The sequence below is a fragment of the Mus caroli genome, unplaced genomic scaffold (assembly GCF_978045245.1).
Source record: "Mus caroli unplaced genomic scaffold, Mus_caroli_1 scaffold_8, whole genome shotgun sequence".
NCBI classification, from domain to species: domain Eukaryota; kingdom Metazoa; phylum Chordata; class Mammalia; order Rodentia; family Muridae; genus Mus; species Mus caroli.
Genome location: NW_028227263.1, coordinates 36,128,628 through 36,155,496, shown reverse-complemented (window position 1 = coordinate 36,155,496; position 26,869 = coordinate 36,128,628). Strand labels below are relative to the sequence as shown.

The following is a 26,869-nucleotide window of genomic DNA, read 5'->3' as shown; positions in this document are numbered from 1 at the left end:
TATGGCTGATGCCAGAGGCTTAAGCCACAGCAAGTCCAACAAAATCACATGCTGCATGTTGCTGTACTGTCACAGCAGACAGGTCAGGAATCTCCTTTTCCGAACCAAAGCCCAAACTGCAAAACCATTGGAGAGAAAAGGACACTCAGGCTTCTAGCTGGGCTGTCGTCTTTTTTTTTTTTTTTTTTTGGTTTTTCAAGACAGGGTTTCTCTGTATAGCTCTGGCTGTCCTGGAACTCACTTTGTAGACCAGGCTGGCCTCGAACTCAGAAATCCGCCTGCCTCTGCCTCCCGAGTGCTGGGATTAAAGGCGTGCGCCACCACGCCCGGCTTTGGGCTGTCGTCTTAGTGTGTGGCCGTGAGTACAACTGGCAAGAGGTCTGCAATAACCATTCATTACCAGGCCACACCTCAGGCCTTCTGAAGGCTGAGAGCTGAGTCAGAACCCTGCTTCTACCTCAGATCCACCTTAAGAGCAAGGATCAAAACACCAAAGGCCAATTCCTTTGCCTGCTTCTAGGCCCTCCATGGCTCAACAACAAGATATCTTCCATAAATAACGGGAATACTTGTCAAAGAGACACACACAAGGAAGAAGGAAGACAACATCCTCGCTGCCTTACTACAATCACCAGCACCCAGGAAAGTTATACAGCACCTTACCCGCAGCCTGCCCTCAAACAGACTCTCCTAAGTGACAGAATAAATTGAATAAACACCAAGGTATACAACTACATAGGCATTACTAGATAAAAGGCTCTCTCTGGATATTTAAGAACAGTGAGCTTCAATAGTCCTGTCATGTTTTCTAGATCAAGAGGGTCTAGAGGACAGTAAAAACCGAGACAGTTGTTCTAAATCACAGGAGAAAGGATGTATGGAAATTAGGATGGCTAGAGTTGAGAGCCCAGAAATGATCAGGTAGCAACAGGGCTGGAAAGTTAGGTTAGAACAAAATAAATAAAGGGCTATATCCTTAGGCCAATTTTAGGAAGTTTAGTTAGTGTGGTGGGAGGCTAGGAGGAGAATGATGACTGAAATACAGAAGAGGAGAAGAAACCAAAGAGACAGGAAGGGCAGAACAGTGGAGTCAACCCTGATTATTCTGGGTGATGGATGTTGGGGGAGATGTTAAGATGTCCAGGGAAAACAGCAGCAACGGTTTGCAAAACTAAAAAGGAAGTTAACCACATGATATAAAGCCTGATTTTATTCTCTCCAAGCTACTCCTAAGGTCTGAATGGAAATAAAGGCAGAACTGGGGCTCAGAAGAATGGTCAGAGCTTCAGAGGTGGGAGTCACCTGCTTAGAGGCAACTGAAGTCATGAGTGAGTGAGATCACCAAGTGAGACAGAGCAAGACAGAGACAAAGAATGGCATGTATGCAGAGGTTGGAAGACTGTTGAAGCCAGCATCCTGCAAAGAGCAGGGGAGGAAGAAAATAGGAGACAGGATGGTGAGATGGCTCAGTGAGTAAAAGGGCCCATTGCCAAGTCTGAAGACCTGAGTTCCACCCTGAGACCCACATGGTTAAAAAGACAGAGATGTCCTCTGATCTACACACCCACACGCGTGCACAATAAATATTTTAATTTTTAAAGAAAAAAAAAGCATTAGAGTATAGGGTAATTGCAGCCATACAACATCACATAGCAGTTTCAAGGTAAGGGGAATACCATTCAGCACCAGTCATCATGGAGGGGCCAAGGAGATCTGAACTCACAATAAGGGAGCTAACAGTCTCCAAGCTACCAACAGTGGTGAAATCTAGCTGAAAATGCCAGAGGCTAAAGAACAGTCTATCAATACTGACTGTTCTGCTCCTGCCTGGACAGCCAGGTACACATTTTACTGGTTGATTACTGATTGATTCCTTCCAGATACTAAGCAACAAGCTCAGCACTGGGGAAGGCACACAGTTCAGCTTCTCAATGTAAGCAAGCTTTAATAAGCATAAAACCACTACATAGTGGAACACATTTCCTAAGGTAAAGGAAGGCCCAACAAATGCTGTGTCAAAGCAAATGCCTGCCTGGAGGACAAACGGCCCTGATGTCCAAGAAAACTCTGGTAAAGACAACTTCTTACTAAAGGAACTGGCCATAGAGAGAGGATGGGAATAGAGCCACCCCCATCCATAGGAGCAACTGAAGATGGCTGAGAAGGAAGAACAGTTCAAAAGGAGGCATGGTTGAAACCCTCAGTAAACTGGGAGAAAGATGAAGCTATGGGACAGAGGGCACTACAGGTTGGGCACAGTTTGAATTAATTCCCTAAAAGGCTCTTGTGCTCCAATTCGGCCCCAGTATGGTGGAAGGTCGGATGTACAGGAATCTATTCAGGTCAGGAAGCATCATTCTCACAGGTATTAATGTTGGTCTTGTGGAGTGAGTTCTCATGAAAGCAGCAGGTTACCATAAAGTGAGACCACTTCATGCACTGTCCCTTCGGCACTATCACTACCTTTTCTGTGCTGTGATACAGCTAGGAAAGGCCTTGCCACAGGCCAAATAGAAGTGGCGGCCTGATCCTGGACTTCCAGCATCTCATTTATTGTGAAATAAGTAAATCTTTTCTTCTTTATAAAATATCCAAGCCGGGCGTGGTGGCGCACGCCTTTAATCCCAGCACTCGGGAGGCAGAGGCAGGCGGATTTCTGAGTTCGAGGCCAGCCTGGTCTACAGAGTGAGTTCCAGGACAGCCAGGGCTACACAGAGAAACCCTGTCTCGAAAAACCAAAAAAAAAAAAAAAAAAAAAAAAAATATCCATCACAGGGTGGTCTGTTTTAGCAATGATACATGAACTAATACATGTATTAGGTGTGTTTGAGAGACTTTCCTCACTTACAAAATGCAATCTGTTGATGCAAACCTCATTTTCTACTCGCTGGAGTAGCCACTGGGGTCAAGAACTGGATATTGAGTGCATTTTAAGCTAATGTCCTCTAATAGGACTACAGTTTTTAAAAACACAAGATTAGGGCTGAGGACTTCTGGGTAAATGGCACAACATTTGTCCAGTGTGTAAGGTTCTTAATCCCAAATACCACAAAAACAAGAAAAGAACAAAAAAGAAAAAGAGAGAGAGAGAGAGTGTGTCAGATGTACTGAAAAGACAGAGTTGAGTCACATGAGAGGCAGAGAAGGGAAGGAACAATGGGAAGAGAGGTGGGCAAACAGGAGACTGTGGCTCTGGCAAGTGTAAGCCCCTGGACATCCTTTCTGTCCTAATGGAAAGTATGAAGGGAGAGGTTCTAGGTGTGCTATCTGAAAGCTCTGAGGAGACTCAGTCAAGGAAGAAGGAAAGGGAACTAACTGGCTGTTCTGCTTGGCCTTGGGCTCAGCAAAAACAAGGGGCAACTCAGAAGTTCCCTTGAATTCTCCAACCCTTTGCTTCTCAGGACAAAAAATAAATAGAACAAAGAAATGCCTCGTGGTCAAAGGTTCCAGGAAGGAGAACAGCACTGCTAGTTCTGAGCATACAGACTGAAGGCAGGGGAAGCAGAAAGCAGAAAGATGAGTCTGCAGATGGAGAGAGGTGCACACACAGTGAGTCTGCAGATGGAGGGAGGTGTACACACAGTGAGTCTGCAGGTGGAGGGAGGTGCACACACTGTGAGTCTGCACATAGAGGGAGGTGCACACATGGTGAGTCTGCAGCTTAACTGCAGGGGAAGCAGAAAGCAGAAGTATGAGTCTGAAGATGGAGAGGTACACACACAGTGAGTCTACAGATGGAGAGAGGTGCACACACAGTGAGTCTACAGATGGAGAGAGGTGCACACACGGTGAGTCTGCACATGGAGAGAGTTGCATACACTGTGAGTCTGCACATAGAGGGAGGTGCACACATGGTGAGTCTGCAGCTTAACTTTAGCTGGATGCTGCTGCTGTGGAATGATGAATTTATCCTTCCCACCCCCAATTCTCTAGTCTACCTGCCAAGCCTGGAGCCTGGCCTTACTTGGTGAGCTCATGGTCTGAAAGAAGCTGCTTCAGGTGTCTGGACAGTAACTTCTTCTCCATGGACAGCCGCACCCACGCTCTGGCTTTTCCCACATCAGTCTTGATTTCCCCAATATTCTGGATGTGCCTAAGGGAAGAAGTGTAGGGTAGGATGGGAAATGAACAGAATCCAGGCAGAACAGCCCCTTTCCACCTAGAAGTCTTTCTCACTCTTCTCTGTGGCTTTGCCAGACACACTTCTCACAGTTTTGGGAAAAAGAACTGATAATATAGGTTTCAGCAAGCCAGGCTAATGCCAAGCCCCATTACTGTGAGATACCTATGCTCTTTCTCCTGGTATAGTCTGCAAAATGGCAGGAAAACTACCTTTTTATAAATATACAAAGACCAATAGTGAAGACTCCTAGCTAGCTTTAACTAGTTGAAATGCTTTAACAGCCACAGAAATCCTGTGGGCTGAGTATCACACCCAAGCAACAGCAGAGTCAAGATTTAGTAGTTAATTTGTGAATGAGCAGACGGACCTCATATCCTGAATTAGGGAAATCCTCAGGGGAGACATGACGGCACTGGCATCAGACTTTCTCCGTTCTGAATCAAGAAGTATTCCTGGAACAACAAAGATTGTAATCTCCAAAGAGACCCCAAGTATCCAAATAGCCAATGAGTCTTTTACATGTCAAACCACAAATTGCTACAACAAACAATTGGCTCCATCATTAATACATTAAGTAGCCATTTCACAAATATTGTTAGGTTCCCAACAGAAATCAGATTTGAAACGTTTGCATATTATTTACTTTTTGGATAATCTGTAAGTGAGCCAGTGAAGGTATCACAAGCTACATTTAACAGAGGGAGACATGGCTAGAGTTGACGCCTAGCTCCAGTTCATCATGAGCACAGATGTCATGACCAGGGAACAGTACTTCCACAGGAAGCTACTGCTCACTCCCAAGTCTGTCTTCAAGATAGCCAAGAGAATGTTCCAGAATGAACCTGTTCCAGAATGCTTAGATCCTCTTGAGGGAGGAATGACATCTCTGATCTGGTACCAGATGCCATGTATAAAGCTTAGTGTTTTCATCACCAAACTGTTAAGAATAGTTTGCTGTAGTTTGTCCCTTGGCAGTAACTACCATAACCTTCCTGAGAAATTCTGAGGTTTACACACCCACAAAGTATACGAAAATGGCCTCCTTCAGGAATGCTTGTCCCTGGTCTTCAGCCAATTTTCTTCTTTTTTTTTTTTTAAAGATTTATTTATTGATTATATGTAAGTACACTGTAGCTGTCCTCAGACACTCCAGAAGAGGGAGCCAGATCTCGTTACAGATGGTTATGAGCCACCACGTGGTTGCTGGGATTTGAACTCTGGACCTTCGGAAGAGCAGTCGGGTGCTCTTACCCACTGAGCCATCTCACCAGCCCTTCAGCCAATTTTCTATTCAGAGTCAGTGCTACTTGAGGGACAACTAGTTCAGGGGCATGAAGTTCATAATCCAAGTAAAATACAAAGGAGGAAATTTTTCAAAATTCCATTCAAACTTAACTTTACCATTAAGAATAGCTGATTGGAGTAGTGTACGCCTTTAATCCCAGTACTTGGGAGGCAGAGGTAGGTGGATCTCTGTGAGTTTAAGGATAGCCTGGTCTACAAAGCTAATTCCAGGACAGCCAGAGCTACACAGAGGAACCCTGTTTCGAAAAACCAAAACCAAGAGGAGGGGAGGGGAGGGGAGGGGAGGGGAGAGGAGGGGAGGGGAGGGGAGGGGAGGGGAGCTGGTCTACAGAGCTAGTTCCAAAACAGCCAGGGTCACACAGTGAGACCTCTTTGAAAAAGAAAAAGACAGACAGACAGACAGACCAACTGACTGACCAGCCAAGAAAGAAGCTTGAAAGTAAGAAAGGCTGGTATAAAGAGAGTCATAGTCGCCAGGCAGTGGTGGCGCACGCCTTTAATCCCAGCACTCGGGAGGCAGAGGCAGGCAGATTCCTGAGTTTGAGGCCAGCCTGGTCTACAAAGTGAGTTCCAGGATAGCCAGGGCTACAGAGAAACCCGGTCTCAAAAAACAAAAAAACAAAAAAAAAAAGGGGGGGGGGGTGGGGGGAGAGACAGAGAGAGTCGTAGTCAAGAAGTAAAAGGAGACAGTGCCTGTGGCACATATGGGAAGGGGCACTTGAGGACGGCATGAGGGACCCTAGATGAGCAGACAGGAGGTTTGCTTCTAACAGACATTTTCATTACGCCTTTTCTTTTTCATTAACTTACTGCATGATCTTACAACAATCTCATTCCTTTTTAGACTTCATTTTTTTTTTCCTCATAAAGAGAATGGGCTAGATTATCCCTGGAGTCCCTACAAACACCAGGTTGTATTTTTATTTTGTTTTTGCTTTGGTTTTATTTTGTGGGGTAGGGTAAGGAGACCTAGAGAGAAGGCTAAGCAGCTAAGAGCATTGGCTACTCTTCTAGAGGACCAGAGGGTTAATTCCCAGCACCCACATGGTGGCTCACAACCGGCTGCACCTCTAGTTCCAGGGACCCATGGCCTGTTCTGGCCTCTATGCCATGTCAGAGAAATTAAAAAATAAAAACTAATAATAAGCTTCTTGCAAACAGCAGGACCACAGTAAAACCCAGTTTTTCTGTGTTTAATTTACAGTCCATTTTTGAAGCCAAATTAGGCTGCTTACTTTTACTTAATCAAAGGGGTCCAGAAACAGAAAATGAGAACATCATTGTGATGCAGGTGGTGCTGTTTCAGCAAGCTGTGTGTGTGTGTGTGTGTGTGTGTGTGTGTGTGTGTGTACACCCATGGAGACCAGAAGTTGGATTCTCTGGAGCCTGAGTTACACATAGTTGTGATCTACCCAACATGGAGCTTGGAACAGAACTATGGTTCTCTGGAAGAACAATGAGCACTTTTTTATATAAAAAGATTTTATTCATGTCTACTTGTGCCTTGCCTGTATGTATGTGCACTGTATTTATGCCTGACAAAAAGAGGGTATTGGGTTCCCTGGAGCTGTGAGCTACCATGTGGGTGCTGGGAACTGAACCTAGGTCCTCTGGAAGAGTGGCAAGTGCTCTTAACCACTGAGCCATCTCTCTCCAACCCCACAACAAACACACATAGCACTAAGCTGAGATTTCTCCAGCCCAGTGGCTTTATTTTTTTAAAACAGAAAACACTATAAGTAAAAGCTTCAGTGGCCTGGACACAGGAATCGTAACGATCACTGTAGAGAGGGACAGGAAAGTGAGCTGAAACAGTCTACACAAGTGCACAAACTGCCTTACCTGAGGTACTAAGGCTTCCTGATGTGAGTTTTCTCTGCCGGTTTTCCTGATAATGTAACAGATGGGACCACAAAGCTGATTTCCCCTGGAAGCAATGGGAGGGAGAAACAACTACTAATGATGTTCAACATGCAGAGAACAATTATTTTGTAAAAATACTAGCAAAAACCACTTTTTGCTAGAAATGCTGTTTTAATTCCCCGCAATACACACAATGGGCATACATACATCACCTACTAAAACCCAGGAGAGACAGAAGGAAGATAACCAAAGCTGAAATAATTCCCAACCAGCATACAAAGGAGCTAAAAGGAGGCGTGTGTTCAAAGGGGTGTAAAAGACAACCTTGAAATGCTCTACTGGACAAGGTCATATCTTGTCCACCCTAAACCTACACACACACACACACACACACACACACACACACACACACCTAGCCTGTCAAGAGTCTGTGTAACAGTGTCTAAATTCCCTATTATATTTAAAGGCATCTTCATCTTGCCCTTAGTTGCAGGCTGGGATAAATAAACCAAGCTGGCCTCAAACTCACAGAGATCCTCCTGCCTCTGCCTCTGCCCCTGCCTCCTAAGTGCTGGATTAAATTATGCCCAGTTCCAATCTTTTTTTTTTAGGTCAGTGTACTGGCTAGTTTTATATCAACTTGACACAGGCTGGAGTTATCACAGAGAAAGGAGCTTCAGTTGGGGAAATGCTTCCACGAGATCCAGCTGTAAGGCATTTTCTCAATTAGTGATCAGGGGGAAGGTCCCCTTGTGGGTGGTGCCATCTCTGGCTGGTAGTCTTGGTTCTATAAGAGAGCAGGCTGAGCAAGCCAGGGGAAGCAAGCCAGTAAAGAACATCCCTCCATGGTCTCTGCATCAGCTCCTGCTTCCTGACCTGCTTGAGTTCCAGTCCTGACTTCCTTCAGTGATGAACAGCAGTGTGGAAGTGTAAGCTGAATAAAACCCTGTCCTCCCCAACTTGCTTCTTGGTCATGATGTTTTGCCCAGGAATAGAAACCTTGACTAAGACAGTCAGTATCTCTCAATGGCCTGTAGTTCATCAAATACCTGCTATCCAAAGTGAGCCCCAGGGATCTACTGGTCTCCTCCTCCCCCACAGTGGGATTACAAACACTCACCACTATTAGCTTTCTTTATGTGAGCTCTAGAGACAGGACTCTCAGGTCCTCATGCTTGTAGAGCAAGCATTTTACCAACTGAGCTATCTCCCCAGCCCCTATAACTATCACAGATGATAAATATTTCATATTCATGATTGAGTTCCTATGTAGTTGATAAAAATTCAGTATATATTATGTTAGCAACATAACTTATAAATAATCTTACAAAGTGAGTGTTATATTTAATGAAAATAATGATAGATACTATCATATCTCAGTGCTTGCTAATAATAAAGCACCATGTTAAATCTCTAAAATAAATCATCTTAGTGCTAGGGATATGGCTCAGTTGGCAGAGTGCTTGCCTAGCAGGTGCCAAGGGTATGCCGATAATTTCAACACTCCAGAGGTAGACGCAGAAGGATCAGAGAGTTAAGGACAGCAATGGCTACCGAAAGACCCTGTCTCAAAAAGAAAATAAAAATGAAGGACACCTGAGGTCTGCATATGTGCATGTGCACACACACACACACAAACACACACACATACACAAGCACACATGAGTCGTGACACTTTGAAGGATGATTATAAAGGAAACCAGTTTGAGGGTGACCAACTGACCTGTCATTAAGGGGCAGACTGCTCCCTTAACTCAGACTCCCAGATGTTATTTGAACTTGTGCCTTGGCAAAAAGGAAAACTAGCTATGTGTCAGCAGTTACAGCTTTGGCTCTCCAGATGCCAGGGTTCTAGTGTGTTTACTTATAGTTTATCTCATCCTCATAGTTGCACATAGCCTACCTTCTTGTAGTGTGGAACTCTATCTTAGTGGTAAATCAACATAGTAATGGTACTCAATTTGTAGATCAGGCTGGCCTTGAACTCAGAAATCCGCCTGCCTCTGTCTCCCAAGTGCTGGGATTAAAGGTGTGTGCCACCACCACCCGGCAAGAGCCTCATTTCTAATAGGACTGTAAATTAATGAGGTCTGTTACTCCCTCAACTCAGCTCTCTCTGTTCTACCTCCAAACACAGGCCAACAGTAGAGGACCAACCAAGCTGATCTGCAACTTACTCCCAAGAAAGATGCCATTTTGTTTGTTTGATCTTGTTTTTCAAGACAGGGGTTCTCTGTTTAGCTCTAACTGTCCTAGAACTCTCTCTGTAGACTAGGCTGTCCTTGAACTCACAGAGCCGCCTGTTTCTTGCCTCAGTGCTGGGACTAAAGGTGTGAGGCACCGCCTCCTAGAAAAAGGTGCCACTTTCAAAGGTTTAAAAACATAGATGTATAAACCTTATTTATAAGAAAAAAAAAAGCTGAACTCACATTCGCTTAGCTGTTGATACCCCCTACCCCACATATCAGATATTTACATCATAATTCATAACAGTAGCAAAATTATAGTTATGAAGTAGTAATGAAAAAATTTATAGTTGAGGGTCACCACCACATGAGGAACTGTATAAAGAGTCACAGCATTAGGGAGGTTGAGAACCACTGGCATCCCAGACTAGTAATGAAACCAAAGGCTAAACCCATTACCTGCTTCACTTGTAGCCCATGGCTCCAGATCCTCTCCAGAAGATCACAGAGGCTGGCAATCAAAGTGTTCTCTTCCACACCGGTGATGTTCACCTCCCCATGCCCCAGCTCCACAGCCTCTCGACCCATCTTCTCTACCAGCATCCTCTTGGTCTAGGAATGGATAAGTAGGACAGATCACCACAGTGAGTAGAACCACACTGCTGCAGAGAGCTGTGGCAGTCTGCATGGCACATGTGCTGGGCTAGGAAGGATGAGATGAAGAAGCCCAGGGACAGTGTATAGTCAGTCATGTGGGCCAGGTGATAGGGAACGCAAGCTTCCAAAGTTCAGTTAAGGAGGCGAAAACACAGCTATCAGCAAGTGATCCTAGCTAGAGATTTCATTACTCTGGATTCAAATCTTTGCCTTTATGAGGTGAAAGGAGTTGAATAAAAAGCCTTTGCTCATGCCCACCTTGGCTATTCCCCCATTCTCATGGCTTAAAAAAATGTACTGGACAGACCTTCAAGCAAATGTAACCTAAAAATAACTCTCAAAGAGGAAAGAACTTATTGAGAATAATTTCAGGTAAAACTCTACAAATGCTTATTACAAATATGTAACAACACCAATGCCAAGATGACTGAGGAACATGAAATCTTTCAAGAAATGTATCAATAGTGGTTTTAATAGCAGGAAAGGTAACGCTATAGGAGAAAGTCGCAAGTGACTTAGAATGAACTCTCAGTTTAAAAATTAAACTAGGGGGCTGGGAATAAAACAGCCCAGGGTTTAGACACTGGACTGCTCGTATAAAGAGGGCTTGGGTTCAGTCCCAGAATTGGGCGGCTCACAATAGCCAGTAACTCAAGCTCCAGGAGACCTGATACCCTCTCTGGCCTCTGAGGGTACTTGCAGGCAGGCAAACACAGTCAGAGATATACACACACACACACATTTAAAACACAAAATCTTGGACTGCAAAGATGGCTCGCTCAGTGGGTGAGAACACTTGTTGCTCTCTCAAAAGACCCAGGTTTGATTCCCACCACACACATGGAGGCTCATCACTTCCTTAGGCACCAGGCACACATGCAATGCACAGATTACATGCAGACAAAATACTCTTACATACTAAACAAAATAAACCTTAAAATATTAATAAATAATAAAATCTTAAAATTGAACAAATCTGAAATTTAAAATATCAATTCTCATAGAATAATCTAGGGTGTTTTTTTTGTGTTTGAAACAGGGTCTAACTCTCTATACAGACCAGATTAAAGCCTATCTTGTTGCAAGGTCAAAATAAGTTGATTCCTGTCTTCTATAAAACTTGGATTTGACCATGTCTTGACCATTTTCTGGAATTTGACATGTTCCACACCTCCACTCTGCTGAGATGAGATATTCTGGCAAATAATTTTGAAAGGTTCTGCCAAGTTTTTATGTGACCAAAACCTCTTGAGACCCACCCCTAGCCTTGGAGTTTGGAGTTAATATAAACCTTATCCTTTTCCAGTGTTCGATGCTATTTTCTTGAACCCCACTTTGGGTAGATAGTGCTATCTGAGAGAAAATAAAGTTTGCTTAATTTGAACAAAGAATCCCACCCCCACCCCACTGCCCCCAAAAATAACAGTCTATACAGAAAACCATCAAAGAGAACTCTAAAAACTTGTGCTAAGGACGCTGAGGTGTAGCTCTCCACAACCGAAGGCTTCTGGTTTGGGGGTGGATGGAGGAGGGCTGTTTTCTTTAAGGGCTGGTTACTGGGAGTTTGACCATACTCAAGGGAGTATACGGGCAACAAAAATTGGGCTCTTCCTCCTCCTATTCCTCTTCCTCCTTCTCTTGTGCCTGTTCCTCCTCCTTCCTCCTGCTCTTTCTTCCTTCCTTCCTCTTCCTCTTCTTCTCTTGCTTTTTTGGGGGCGAAGTGACAAGTATGAGAAGGCAGACCATGTTCTGCCTGGGCTTTTCCTACTTCAACTGGCCAGTCCTCTTGGCCATGCTCTCAGGATCCATCTCCCCACGGCATCATCTTCCCTCTCCTGTGGCCCCAGCCCAAGCTTCTTAAAGTATGAATTTCTTCCAATTTCACTCATAACTCTCAGGATGCAGCAGAGAACAAATCAGCTGAGTTGTCCTAAAAATTATGATATTCTGACTTGTATGAAGTCTTTTTCTTAGAAATTACACTTAAAATTTAAATATTAAAAACTAATCTTTCTAGCCGGGCAGTGGTGGCACACTGAGTTCCATGCCAGCCTGGTCTACAAAGCATCAATGTTTTCCTGCATGTGTGTCTGTGTAAGGGAGTCAGATTCCCTAGAACTAGAGGTACAGACAGTTGTGAGCTGCCATGTGGGAGCTGGGAATAGAACCTGGGTCCTCTGGAAGAGCATCCAGTGTTCTTAACCACTGAGCCATCTCTCTAGCCCCATAAACCATTACTAGATATGAAAAGCAATTACTGTTAGATTACAACAGAGAAGCAAAAGCATTTCCACGTATGCAAAACACTCTGTCATTAATAAGGCAACGAGTTTCTAAGGTTAGCATTATCCCATTCAGTAAGGCATGAGGCAGACAGATACATGGCAAACTGATGATCTGAGCTCCATCATCAGACCCCACATGAAGACAGAAGAGACCTGACTTACAAAGCTGTCCTGACCTCCCTCTCCCCATCCCTACCCTCACATTTTTTAAGTAAAATAAGGAGTGGTCAGAGCCAAGCAATGATCTCTTTTTTGCTGCCAAGGGAAACAGCAGCACTGAGTACCCACAGCTCACCTTGTTTCGACATTCCTTCAGCAGGCCTTCTACAAACTTCCAGTTGGTCTGGGCAATGACTGATGGAGAGAGGTTGGACAGTTTGGGCTGACGGATGGTACTGCCCATATTCCTGGCTTCCTGGATGTACTTCTACATTAAACAGAAAAACCAAAGACCTTTTATGTCCATGGACAGAAACCATAGCAACCAACTGGTGGGCTCCTAAGGAGGACACTGCACCCCCCACGCCTTCTTTGCTTGCCTATGCCTGGGCTCAAATATACATGGAAGCAGAAAACTTAAGTGTAATTCTTGTACTAAAGGGGAAAATCAAAATACTACAATTTCTGGTTTTATTGACGTGAGTATAATAAACTACCTTTGATGTAAAGACATGAGAGGCATTTATACAAGCATTTGCATACGACACACAAACACAACAGCAATCACAGCCAAATGTTTGATGTTACAATATGATGTTTACACTTAGGAGCGCGGCATGCAGTTACAGACTGTAATATGTAAACAGACAAACGATGGCTTGAGTCCATTTACTGTCCTATGTTGCGCAGGTTTATTCGCAGGTCTCCTAGAGCACATGCAGCTAGGAATGCACAGTTTAGACATGCCTGCCACCTTTCCTAAGAACTGCCTTAGTCGTCATGTCTCTTCAGCACAACACAACAGTAACGAGGTAACCATCCCCCTCCTTATCCACATAAAGAAAGAAATAAGCTAAGTTCTTTTCGAATGCTGCCATAAAACCTTGAGAAAAGCAACTTAAGGCGGATTCAGGTAGAAAGGGTTTCCTTGGGCTTACAGCTGCAGATACAGTCTATCATATCAGGGAGCACAGCAGCGGGCATTGGAGGGAGCTGATGCCATCTGCAATCAGCAGAGCAGGATGCAGCATGCTGGTTCTCAGTTCGTTCTCTCTACTCTTACACAATTCAGCACTAACTGTCCAGGGAACTGTGCAACCAAGAGCAAGAGAATCTTCTCAAGTCAATTAAGGTAATCAAGACAGTCCCACCCAGACACACTCATAGGCCAGCCTAATTTGGACACCCCCCACACACTAGGATTCCTCCCAGGTGATTCCAGATTGTGTCAAGTCGGCACTGAAAACTAAATATCACAATCACCTGAGATACAAAGAAGCCCAGGAAAAAGTTCTCTGTCCTCAGAGTAAGAGTCACAGCCCCGACCAGTTCACTTTCCTCCTTTCTATTTTAACAAAATTAGTTCCTTTCCTACTGTGCCACAAACAAAAAAACCCCCAATTTTAAAGGCATTTATTTCTCCAAGTTTCAGACTGGCATCTTCAGAAATTCCTATCAAGTAACAGAACATACAGGATGATCTGGCTGGCTGTCATGAAAAACACTGCTCTCTATAGAATGACACAGGGAGAGGTCACTGCTGGGGCAACTTATTAAATGCTAAGAGAGTGACAGACAGGGTGAGTGCAGCATGACAGAAGGGGCCTCCTTGCCATTCCTAAGGCGTCTTACCTCTCTCTGGTCATTGTCTAAGCGCAAGTGTTCTGTATGCTGCTTCTGCCGGTCTTTCCGCCTCCACTGGGCAGGGGCATTCCTTTTTGTCCACCTGACAATATCAAAAGAGGCCATTAATAGTCACTACTCTGTGAGTTCTAAGTTCAACCTGGTATACACAGTGAGAGAGACCCTGTCTCAAAAAATAAAAAGATAGCCATAATTCCAGCAATCACAAGGCAGAGGCAGGCAGATTCCTGAGTTCGAGGCCTGCCTGTTCTACAAATCGAGTTCCAGGACAGCCAGGGCTATACAGAGAAACCATGTCTTGAGATAAAGAGAGAGAGAGAGAGAGAGAGAGAGAGAGATCCACTAAGACCAACTAACAAGAAAAAACTCCAGTGTCTAGGCAGCTAATGGTGAGCACAGGAAACCACAGAGGCAATGCAAAGGCTGTGGGGTGAGCAGCTAAAAAATCAGTGAGAGAACAAAAGAGAAGGCCTCCGAGAGTGAGCCGTTCATTTGTCTTCAATTAACTACCAAAGCTCCACATGCAGATACAAAGCTGTCTGGGGAAAAAACCACCATCCAAGTTGCCACCTTCAGTCAGGGCCCAGTTATTCCCAACACCTCTGTTTAAGGACATAAAGCTAGATAGCTGTCTGTTAGATGGGGTTCACATAGGTCATTTTAACCCATTGGCTGCCTGGCTGCTTGCAAGTCCTGGGAATATCCAATTTGTAAGAGTTACCCAATTTGTACAGTGTAGACAAAAGCTGACAAGACACCCTGACACCTACATAGTTTAGGTCTTATCCATACTTGTTTCTTAAATTCTTTAAATACTGAAGTGGCTCAGTGGTTAAGAGCACCGACCTTTCATCCAGAGGACCTAAGTTCAATTCTAGGTACTCACATGGTGGCTCACAACCATCTGCAATTCCAGCTCAAGAAGATCTTTGTCCTCTTCTGGCTTCCAGCCATACAAGTGGTACACAGGCATGGATGCAGACAAAATACTCATGCACACAAAATAATAAAATACTAAGAAAAACCCCCGAGGTCTTCCGTGTACACCAACGCTAGCTTAGACTCTGGCGGTCAGTGACAACAGTGCCTGATGATCAGGCTGGGGAATCTCTAAGGTTTACGTACTTGTTGCTGGCTGGCCCGGTGCAAAGCACATCAGACTGCAGCTTAGGGAAAAAGCCAGGTTCATATTTTCCTTGTCCAATTTTCATGTCAAGAAGATGTGGGTGAACTGCAGTGTGGTCAATTTTTGCCAGACGGAGTTCAATTGCTTTTTCTGAGATTTAAAAAAAAAAATTCAATTCAACCTTTTTTTTAAAGACATAACTACTCTTTCACTTCTAACCAAGATAGAGTAAAAAGACTGATTTTTTTTTTACCCTCTTGCCTGAAATATACACTAACAGGAAAACATCCTGTCCATTGGGCAGTGAAGGACAGGCATCCCTAAGAATTAGAAATAGATGAAGTAATTCTTATAAATATCTCAGCTAACTGCCCTGGAGCACATACAGAAGAAGCCTAGACTGGGTCTAGAGCAGTTCCAAAGGATGGGGATTCAAGATCAGTGGCAAGAAGCCTGCTCTAGTGTATCTGCAGTGAGAGCTCTGGTGCTTGGGGAACAAAGTGCACAGGTGACACCATGACATCTCTACTTCTGAAAAAGCCTTTAAAGAGGGGAGTGGTTAACTCTTCATTCCATAGCTTAAACCCTATATTACAGTAGACCCATGACACTACATCTTCTGATAACAGGCAAGAGTAACTCAATCACGCTGCAGATTCAATACATGGATTACAGATGGGCTGAGAACTGACTGCTCACTCTTATGGCAGATAGGAGAGCCTCGGGTGGCCAGATCTCTAGCCTCACTGTCCTCAGCTGTTCCAATACGGTCATTTTCAAGTGTAATACACTTTATGGGGAATGAAAAGGATGGGGAATCCTGATTTTAAAAGTGACTTTGAGAGGCAGGAGTTCAAGGCCAGACTGGCTTAAATAGCAGTTCTAGGCCAGTCAAGAGAGACTCTTGCCTCAAAAACAATTTCCAGACCAAAAGAAAAAAAAAACAAAAACAAAAAACTGAGGAAGAAAGCAAAGCATGGTGCTGCACACCTTCAGTCGCTGTGGTAAGGCACAGGCAGGTGGGGCTCCACGAGTGTGGGTGCCAGGACAGCCAGGGCATAGAGACCCTGCCTTTAAACAAACAAACAAACAAACAAATAAAAAGGAAGAACACTGCAGGCCATGGATAACATACTCAAAGGCAAACCATGAGGAAAGCATACATGTTGAGGAAAGGGGACATGTTACCAATGAGGTCCCAGTGGCCAAGGAGGCCTCACCTGCTTCATCCACAGTGGTACACTTCTGGTACATAGATGTCCTAAGAGTAGGTGTTCGAACATTCAACAGTCTGATCTTGTCTACCCTTGAGTCAAAAACCCGGAGGACAGGGTCTTTATCATCATCATCATGACACATGATCTTGTTATCAATAAAAGATGCAAACATCTGGGTCTCTAGGAATCTTGAGAGGAAGGGCAGGTAGGGCTCAGGCTGATCTGACAGGAAGGATGCCTAGTGGAACCAAAGAGAAGCAGTCAACAACAGACAAGAGAACAGAGCAGCCCTGACCATCACAGGCAACATCCCCAAGGGCTGAAGTGGGACAAATCTTTGAAGCATCCTACGCCCTTATGAAAAGCCAATTACAACCCTCATCCCCTTTGTTAACACTCATAAAAGTTCAATTTCCCAAAAATCTGACACAGCTAGCCCAGACATTCAACTACATATACACCTCTGCCTAGAGAAAGAGTCCTTTCATAGACCACAGAGCAAAACAAAACCAAAACAAGGGGAAGGGGCACCGGCTAGAGGTAAATCACCTAACCGTAATCATCTGTATGCCTGCCTCTCCACTTGACTTTTCTAGTGATGTCATATGCAGTCACTTCTTCAGGCTGCAAGGTGCTCTCATGTGCACCTGCCCGCAGGGTCTCACTTACTTTATCAAAGTTCTGCATCTGCTCCCTGTTGGTGAACCAGGACTCCTTATCCTGGCTGGGCTGGATGACAAACACTTCATAATCGGCAAACATCTGAGTAAAGCGATTGGCAAAGACTTCTCGGATTTGAATGTTTAGCTGGTAAATCCTGAGCTCTTCTTCATCACATTGAACTTTGAAATCTTTATTGCTACTGGGATCTTCACGAACTTCCAGCTTTAAAAAAAGCAGGAGGGTCAGGTGAAGATATGAACAATTATACTTTTATGCCAAGAAATAGAATTCATCTGATTTTTCCCTATTGGTCTTAGCAGCAAATGGTGAGAAGGTAAGAACTAAAGTAAAAATGGGAAGAAATATAAAGGGAGGGAGTCTAGAAGTTAAAGAGATTTGGCTTAGCAGTTAACTCTTGCCTTGCAACCCGGTAGGAAGTAAAGGGAAGGGGAAAGGAGAGATTCTGAGATGGAGAAAAGAGGAGGTCGACCTGAAGGCAGACATCCAACAACAAGCTAAGTGGAGATGCAGTCATAGTAAACTGAGTGCAATCCAGCCAAGGAACAAAAGGAGCAAACCTCCCCAGCAAGGAGCCGCCCGGCCACGCTCTGGCTCTGGCCTGCTCCGGGTGTTACCTTTCTTTGGGTTCTTTCTTTGCAGACCGGGGATTACCTTTCTTACCTTTCAAGGCTTGTTCTTTTTAAAAAAGAGATAAGATAAGATTTTTAATCTTCCTAAATATTTCTCTATTCAACTGGTAAAAAAAAATGTTTTATTCTGCTGTACTTTATAGAAGAGAAATGAAATAGCTGACCCCTAAAAAAGGAAGTCCAACAAAATCATGACATCAACCTAACATGCATATTTACCTAACCAAAGGTGTTCAGCACTGAGAATGGGGAAGGTAAAGACATGGGCAGAAAGCACAGAAAGCTTAATATCATCAAATCCAGAAACCAGAGGCCAGGTGTACCCCTGGACAGAGTTCAGCACCGCAGGATCTGGTTTAAGCTGCAGCTGGGCTCTAGACTAGGCTCTGAATCTTGGGTCACAGGGCAATGGATATGAAAGGTCCTCAGTTCTTCCCAGTCACTCTGCAGAATTTCACACAGATGGCAACAGGCTCTCCCGGACCTGCACAAGAAGCCACCCAGACTTAAGACTTAGATCAAGTGCCGGGCATGGTGGCGCACACCTTTAATCCCAGCCCTCGGGAGGCAGAGGCAGGCAGATTTCTGAGTTCGAGGCCAGCCTGGTCTACAGAGTGAGTTCCAGGACAGCCAGGGCTATACAGAGAAACCCTGTCTCAAAAAAACAAAAACAAAAAAAAAGACTTAGATCAAGTGACAATTGCTAGAAGAGCTGCTGTGCTCAGTCTCCCACATGGTCCATCCCTTCACTGCTCACAGATGTGCACTGTCGACTGGGCGGTGGTGACACCTTTAATCCCAGCACTTGGGAGGCAGAGGCAGGCAGAGCTCTTAAGTTCAAGGTCTACACAGAGAAACCTGACTAGAAAAACTTATATAAAAAAAAATGATCTGGATCTTTTCTCATCCTCAGTGCAGCTTCCACAGGCACGCTAACATGGCACGCTGACACGGCACGCTGACACGGCACGCTAACACAGATCCAATCTGTCACAAACTTAGTTCTAGCATCTTACTTTTTCCAAACTCACTCCAGTCCTCTTGACCAAAGCTTGCAACCGAGCAATAGTTTCATTTTCCTTGAGGAGCTCGTAGGAGTGCAAAGGGGAGCCGGCAATGTTCCCGTTCCTCTTGTCAGACACAAGCTCAGAAGCTCGGATCCTCTTCAGCTTTGAGGCGCTTTCGCTGCAATGGAGGTTCCCTTCAGGGGGAACGCCAAAGGCCATGAGGATCTCAGAGACCTCCTGGACAAACTCCAGTTTGTTGGGAAATTGAGGCAAGTCCTCTGGCAACTCAATGAAGTGGTTGTCAACATCCACAAAGCAGAGGTTAGCCTGGAAATGAAAACAGGAGGTGTAAACAAGTGGAGCCCCGAGAGAGAGGTTTTAGAAAGGACAACGAACGGGTGATCAACTGACAGATGTGAGGTGCAGAGTAAAGACGGGGCAGGCAACGAGACAGTCCCTCCACCCAAGCTCCCTCTGCTTTCTAAAATAAAACCTTAGAAACATGGCTCTTTCCCCAGAGTTAAATGCTAGGGGAAATAGCTAAAAGTAATTGTGAAACCAAGATGGCGGCAGCATTCAAAAGCTTCACAAATCAATGGATTCCGGTGCGTGAGTGAGACGTGTCAAAGTCTGGCACCAGTGCTGAGCACTTGTGTTCACCCCTTCTAGGCTTCACTCCTAATTCTCAAGATTTGACTGTTACAGTGCTGGCTCATGCTCAGAAGTACAGTCAGCACTCAGTAATGGCTGGACTTGTCACTATCCAGTCTTATTTTACAGATGAAACTGACTAAAGAAGATATGCGTGGCTATAATCACAGTACTTGGGGAAACTGAAGCAGGAGAACCACTAAGAGTTTCAGGCTAGCATAGAGTTTCAGGCTACAGAGTTCAGGCAGTCTTGGACTAACCTTAAAAGATAAACTTTAAAACAAAACAAGACAAAACACCCAGAGACAGGAGCCAGAGAAATGACTCAGCTCTCTGCCAGAGGACCCAAGTTCAGTTTCCAGCATCCACATGGCCTCTCCCAACTGTCTACAACTCCAGCTCCAGCAGACCCACTGTCCTCTTCTGCCTCCATGGACACCAGGCACAGAGACATACATATATGTAGGTAAAACCCATACTTATTAATTAATTAATTTAAAAATGTGATATAGGCCAAGCATATGCCTACGATCACTACTTGATAACACTGGGATTTGAACCCAGCTTGACCCCAGTCATATGCTAAAACTGTTCACTATCACCTTGGCTTATATTTAGGTCTTGCTTGATCAATTTAATACTTTAAAATCCTTGTTCTTGTTAATTTTCTTGCACTATAAATTAGAAGATCATGCTTATCTTATTAATCTGTCCTTACAAGACATGTAGCATTGCCTTCACTCCAACGGCTTACTAACGGTTAAGAGTGTGTGTCTCTCAGTTATATCAAAGAGATACCTGCTAGTATTGGTTTTGAGAATTATGATGTCAAATATTTCTATAGGACATTTACATGTGTGTGTGACTGAGTGTGTGTACACAAACGAAATTAAAGACAATATTCAGGAGTAGGCTCTTTCTTTCCACCAGGCGGGTTCCAAGAACTTAACTCAGACTGTCAGGTTTGTTGGCAAACACCGTTACCAACTGAGCTGCCTCACTGCTGCCCCTCATTTAACATTTAATCTATGTGAAACAGGTTTCCTTATAGCATCAAATAAGGGTCCTTCCTTTAGCAAGACATTGTTCCAATATGCCAAATGATGTCCCAGTGACACACAAGTTTAACCTTGTCTCAATAGTCTTTATGTTCTAAAAGAAGCAGGCAGAGGATAACATGATAAGCTCGCTAACACAGTCATTCCACAAAACTCATCTCCTGCAGCTGCATTGTGAACGGACCCATGCTGAGTGCATCAATCACCCTACCAACCTGTGACTATAAAAGAAAGCTTTCCATCTCAAATCTCCAAAAACTAGAAGAACCACTTTAAACTTTACTTCTGAGTTCCTCCAACTAGATAATGTTGACTCTGCCTAATTAAAGGCCAACAAATATTTATAACCAAAAGATAGACTACTTTTTTTAACATTATTAATGCTCTTAGGCCAAGCCATCAAAAAAGAAAATCAAAACAAAATCAACTCATCTAGTCAAGGGTCCTTTACAAAGCTGACAAAATGAAAGGCACACATTTTCATCTCTTACCCCTTGGCTCATCTTTTAAAAAGGGGGTGGGGGACAGTTTTTCCAACCAGAAACAGGAAAGCAACTAAAATATCTAGATCCACCCAATAATGCTTGGTAGCTTCTCTCCCACTGCTGTGAGTCAAATAGAGAGAGTCCATAAAGAATTCTTATTTATTTATTTATTTATTTAATCTGTATGGATGCTTTGCCTGTGTCAGGTCTTAGGCAGTACACATATCCAGTCTTAGCCCAATTCCAGCTCCTACAGGAGGATTTCTGGTGGTTAGATAAAAGTCAGCATTCCTCAGGAACTTGTAAAACAGGCTCCAAATCAGCCAAAGGAGTCATTTCCCTTGCTTTTGGCAAATGGGACAAGAGGTTCCACTGACTTATGCCTGTAGTTATCAGCATATCAAAGTCCACACTAGCCTCCAGGCTCCTCACTCAGACCTCTTTCACACATTTCAAAGCCCCCTCACCACCCTTCTCACCACCACCCCAAACCCTCGGCCCTCCTGCAGCTACTCATCCTCCTTATAACTCAATATTTTCTGCTACCACCCTCTTACCCTACTTCCCTAGCCCTGGTCACGTCTAGTCTGCTTCTTTTTCTCTCTAGTTTGGACTCTTCCACAAGGCTCTGGATATTTTCTCTCTTATTCACAATAAAAACCTCCCTCTAATCATGGATGGCGCGTTTGATGCTTTCTTCATTGCCCCTCTTCCCATACATCTGGATGCATGTCTGGGCATCATAAGTGTACTTGGTACCTGGGGAGGTCAGAAGAGGGTATCAGATCCCCTGAACTGGCACCACCATGTGGGTTCTAGGAATGGAAGAATAGCCAATGCTCTTCACACTGAGCTATCTCTCCAGCCCCATCTATAAAGAACTTTATCAAGCCCAAATTCTGTGGACATATATGGATGCCCTTGATGAGAGGTGGCTGAAGAACGCAGCTCAGGCACACACTTCAGAGGTGGTTAAGATACACAGGAACCGCTAAGTAGACCTCTTCACTGGTCATTCTGCACAACAGGGCCAAAAAGGGAGGGGTAAGAGGGCAAAATGAAAAAAGAGGCCATTTAACTTCTAGGCTCATAAAACAGTCTCATGCTGTTTCCTCTCAGCACAGGCTGGCAGCTGAAGCAATTTATAAACCTATGATCAAATCCGCAAGCGTCGCCAGCAGCACCTGTGTGACTTTTTTGCGAAGATGCAAAATGTGGCAGACACTGAAGCCAAACAATCAGTTCTCTGCTCACCTCTGCCATGCTGAAAGGGAGCATGGTAAGACAGCCACTGTCTAAGGTATTCCTCATGAATCCTCCAGATCCCCCAAACTCTCCTGAACTCTTCCTTCAAAGGGCCACAGTGCCCTTTGCCAACCTCAGATGCCAAGCCAAATCAGTTCTCCCTCAGTGCCTCTGTGAGTTCATCACTGAGGCACCTCAGCACATAGGATCCTAGGGGAAAGCTACTGAGAGTGTCCCCAGAGAAGACAGGGACAGCCCCTTGCTAGTATTCTGTCTAAACTCCACCCCCACAGTTCCTGGCAGCAGCCAGGTATACTCAGCCCCACAGTTACCTGGCAACAGCCAGGTAGGCTTGGCCCAGTATAAAAGGGGCCACTTGGCCTCTCCTCTCACTCTTACACTCTTGCCTCTCTCTTGCCTCTTGCCCCCTGGTCCCCCTTCTCTCTCATTCCCTCCCCCCCTCTCTCCATGGCCGACTTTCACTTATCTACTCTCTCCTTCTCTCTGCCTTTCTCTGCCTCTACTACTCTCTTAACTCCCCTCCCCATGCCCTAAATAAACTCTATTCTATACTTTACTGGGGTGTGTCTGGTCCCTCAGGGGGAAGGAATGCCTCAGCATGGGCATCCCCTCCCCCACACCCCACCAGAACATATTCTTGTAGTTCTTTCTCTTTTTATGATCACAACATCCTTCCCTCACTCTAATGCTCTCAAGCTTACTTTCTGACATGGCTCCATCTTCAGACAATGAAACCCCAAAGAGAAGCCAAAACAAAAGATGCCTCACCAGACCAGCTCAGGCTCTCATTTGCTCAAGGCCTCTGAGATCATGTGTTGGTGTTAAAAAGAACAAAGGGCTTTTTTACAGACTTCTGATGGCCAAAGATACGGCTGCAGCTGATGAATTCTAATTTGAGGGTCTAAGAAATGAACACTCTTCTACAGAAAGTGTCTTTCTACTCGAGGCTTACCACCTCAGTATCCTGCTGCTACCTGGCACAGAACCACAGTAAGGTCCTCCATCCTGCTGTCACACTCCCCTCCAACAGCGGAGTTTAAGACCCCTTATAGTCCAAAGATGTCAACTAAAATGCTAAATTACCTGAGGGATAAAATGTGAGCTCATGCTTCCTTTACTGCTCGTTTTATAAAACTACGAGCATGCGTTTTTTTGTTTTTTTGTTTTTTTTTTTAAGATTTATTTATTAATTATATGTAAGTACACTGTAGTTGTCTTCAGACACACCAGAAGAGGGAGTCAGATCTTGTTATGGATGGTTGTGAGCCACCATGTGGTTGCTGGGATTTGAACTAAGGACCTTTGGAAGAGCAGTCGGGTGCTCTTACCTGCTGAGCCATCTCACCAGCCCCGAACATGCGTTCTTTTATGAACATGTATTCTTTTGAGAAAAACAGAAAAGTGTGTTTCAAGGATACCATTACTCTTACCTCATCTTGTGTAATGTTTTACTCTTTTAAAATACTGACCCGCAGCTCTTTACCCCCACAGAGGTTGTCTGCTATAAATCAGGGTAGAAAATAAATCAGGGCAGCTAGGCAACTGCCGGCAAAGCTGTGTGGCCTGGGTGAACGGGACTCTAAGGCCATAGACAGCCACTTTGGGAGGACATGTCAGTGCCCTGCCTCCCACCGTCTACTTCTCCCCAAGCAGACCACAGTGGGAGGCCAGAAACTCAAGTGCAAAGGCTGTTCCAACGATGGAGAAAGCCACAGAGCAGAGCGTCCACACGCCAGAACACACAGAACACTGGGGTCTCTTACACAAACAATTCCTCCAACAGTCCATTAAGAACACTGCTGGTTTCCAAGCAGCTTTATATAGCCACATGCCTAAAGTGCATGGAGAATGAGGATGAAGAGTCCTAAGGGGTACAGAATTTGTCCCAGGAATACAAGTATATATTAGCCATAGATGGCAATAAAACTGAGAAACATGTTTGAAAAAATAGTGTATGGGGGGGGGAAGCAATAATAAAAACTAAAAACATAGCCGGGCCTGGTGGCGCACGCCTTTAATCCCAGCACTGGGGAGGCAGAGGCAGGCGGATTTCTGAGTTCGAGGCCAGCCTGGTCTACAAAGTGAGTTCCAGGACAGCCAGGGCTACACAGAGAAACCCTGTCTCGAAAAATAAATAAATAAATAAATAAATAAATAAATAAATAAATAAATAAAAACATACTGGGTACATCACATGATGATGGAGTAATATAAATTTGGGGCTAACAGTTCACTGTATTTTTTCCTGAAGTTATTCATGTTCCCTGTCCCTGTCTCCGAGCCTCCCCTCCCCCCACTCGCCCCCAAAAGGCCCTTGGTGGCACCATGCTGGGCTCTCTTCTCCCCCATGCTGGAGAGGGTGAGTGGCTCAGCACTTGGCTCCTCTTCTCACCTCCTGAGGCAGCTCCAACTTGGAGCGGTCATCCAGGCCGTTGGAATGCAAGCCCATCAGGTATGGTACAGGAGCATCTAAGAAATGCAGGAGAGAAGCTGGGAGGATGGGGACATAGACATGCTGCCATTGGAAAGGAAACATCAGAGCTGTAATTGTCTCCGCCACAGTCATCAGTCTCTGGTAATCTAAGTCAGAGGGGAAAAAAAAAAAAAAGAACAGAATAAGCATATTCAACAAACCAGTCAACTCAGACACTTGCTTCTCAAAGAGAAAGCTCCAAGTGTCGATACAATTCAACTGACCCAAAGACCACTATGACTCCCATGGAGGCCACAGACTCAGACCCTCTGGGAGACCCCTATCAAATACACATGTCCAACTAGTAATAAAATGTAATATATAGAAATATGACAGAAAGAATAAATGGCACCTTTCTCTAGCCACTAATCACGAATATGTTAAGCATATGTTCTAAAGTGGGCGTGGCCGGGATTCTCTGCTCTCCACAACACACAGCAAAGAAGAAAAAAAAATCACTTACCACTCCGACATGTCACAGCACACAATACAACTTTTCGAGTTTAGTTGGGCATGATGGCTCATGACCACAATCCCAACACTGACGCTGAGGCAAAAAGATTGTCATGAGCTTAAAGCTAGTGAGACTGTCTCTCGCTCCTGGCTAATCAAAAGAAAGTGTGACCTGTAATTAATTTGCTATTTGTGTGAGGAATATATATATATTTGGTCTTTGTCCACAGTTCCTGGCACATAGCTCATAAGAACCCTGCAAATTTTTGGATACTGAGATGAGTGGTGGCTTAGGGGTGGGGTAGAGGCCTCCCTGGTTAGCTCCAAGGTGAGTTCTAATCACCAGAAAGGCATGAGTAGAGGCTGGCACTTTCAGTCCAGCTCTGACCTCAGGGCAGAAGGGACAGATGCTAGAGACTTAATCACCAAAGAGCAAAGAGTTCATCACTCGGGCTTGTATACAAGTAATAAAAAAAAATAAAAATAAAGGAGCAGATTTGCTGGGCGTGGTAACGCACACCTTTAATCCCAGCAGAGGCAGGTGGATTTCTGAGTTCGAGGCCAACCTGGTCTACAAAGTAAGTTCCAGGACAGCCAGAGCTATACAGAGAAACCCTGTCTCGAAAAACAAAAAAAAAAAAAAAAAAAAAAGAAAGCTGATTCAAAGAGCTTCTAGGCCAGTCCACAGACTGAGGTGCTGGACTGAGGCTCACCCAAAGAAGCCAGCATGGGGCTACCTGTACTGCACAGTCAGTCCTGTTAGGCTGGTCTCAAATATATCTTTTATAATAAATAAGCAAATACTCTCCTCTGTTCTGTAAACCACTCTAGAATTTTATCAATATGAAGAGGAAGCTGTAGGAACCTCAAAAATATACAAAACACAGGCAGCCTAGGTTTGCCACTGGTGAAGAGATGCTGGGCCTGATCTATAGGTCTGGGCCAACTCCAGATGGCTTATCTCTTCTCTTCCCAATACTGGCACTTAAACACATATTCTCAATACATATTCCACATACCATTTTGAGATTGGGTATATGGGAGGAAGCGAAGGAGAAAATCGAGGGAGGGGTGGAGGCAAGCAGAGGTCTTTCCTTTCTTAACCAAAAGAAAACCAAAGAGCCGTCCCCTCCTTCCCTCTCCAGAGCGAGTAAAGCAGATGCTAGCTACACATTATGTGGCTGTGCCAAAACACCATGGAAGTGAGGCGGCTCCCCAACACCCTCACTCACTGTGAGCTTTAACTGTCCTGGATACTGCTCAGCTCACAGCTCCAGTGGCTGAGAACTAGGTCCATACATCTATCAGCCCACACATATATCAGGAGGTGCTGGAGAGGATAATTCCCTGCTCCATATAAGCAGGCTTTTCAACACTGTAAAAACCTAAGTCTTGCTTTTCCCCTTCTCTTCAAGATAAACCTAATCAGTATCTGAAACATATAATTTTATTGACTTTAGATTTAAATCTCTGAAGAGCTTCTTGCAGTGCAATTCAAACTGTGACATTCTTTAAAACCAAGACTGAGAATAATACAGTCCTCATTTTCAAGGCTATCTTCTTTCCATTTGTGTGGTCTCTTTGAACAGATAAATTTT

The 26,869-nt window shown here is 44.5% G+C and overlaps 1 protein-coding gene across 2 annotated transcripts in view; it reads right to left on the bottom strand.

The window, feature by feature from the left end:
• Window positions 1-26,869, bottom strand: part of Dennd5a (DENN domain containing 5A) — a 66,735-nt gene that overhangs the window by 7,580 nt on the left and 32,286 nt on the right. For both annotated transcript variants that reach the window (XM_021166335.2, XM_029479382.2), the window contains 11 exons: window positions 24,738-24,925; window positions 18,895-19,212; window positions 17,235-17,450; window positions 16,569-16,803; window positions 15,348-15,498; window positions 14,211-14,304; window positions 12,715-12,846; window positions 9,937-10,089; window positions 7,271-7,355; window positions 4,491-4,575; window positions 3,965-4,093 (listed from right to left, as the gene is read on the bottom strand). In XM_021166335.2, coding sequence (XP_021021994.1) covers window positions 3,965-4,093; window positions 4,491-4,575; window positions 7,271-7,355; window positions 9,937-10,089; window positions 12,715-12,846; window positions 14,211-14,304; window positions 15,348-15,498; window positions 16,569-16,803; window positions 17,235-17,450; window positions 18,895-19,212; window positions 24,738-24,925 — 1,786 coding nt within the window. The remainder of the gene's footprint in view (window positions 1-3,964; window positions 4,094-4,490; window positions 4,576-7,270; window positions 7,356-9,936; window positions 10,090-12,714; window positions 12,847-14,210; window positions 14,305-15,347; window positions 15,499-16,568; window positions 16,804-17,234; window positions 17,451-18,894; window positions 19,213-24,737; window positions 24,926-26,869) is intronic.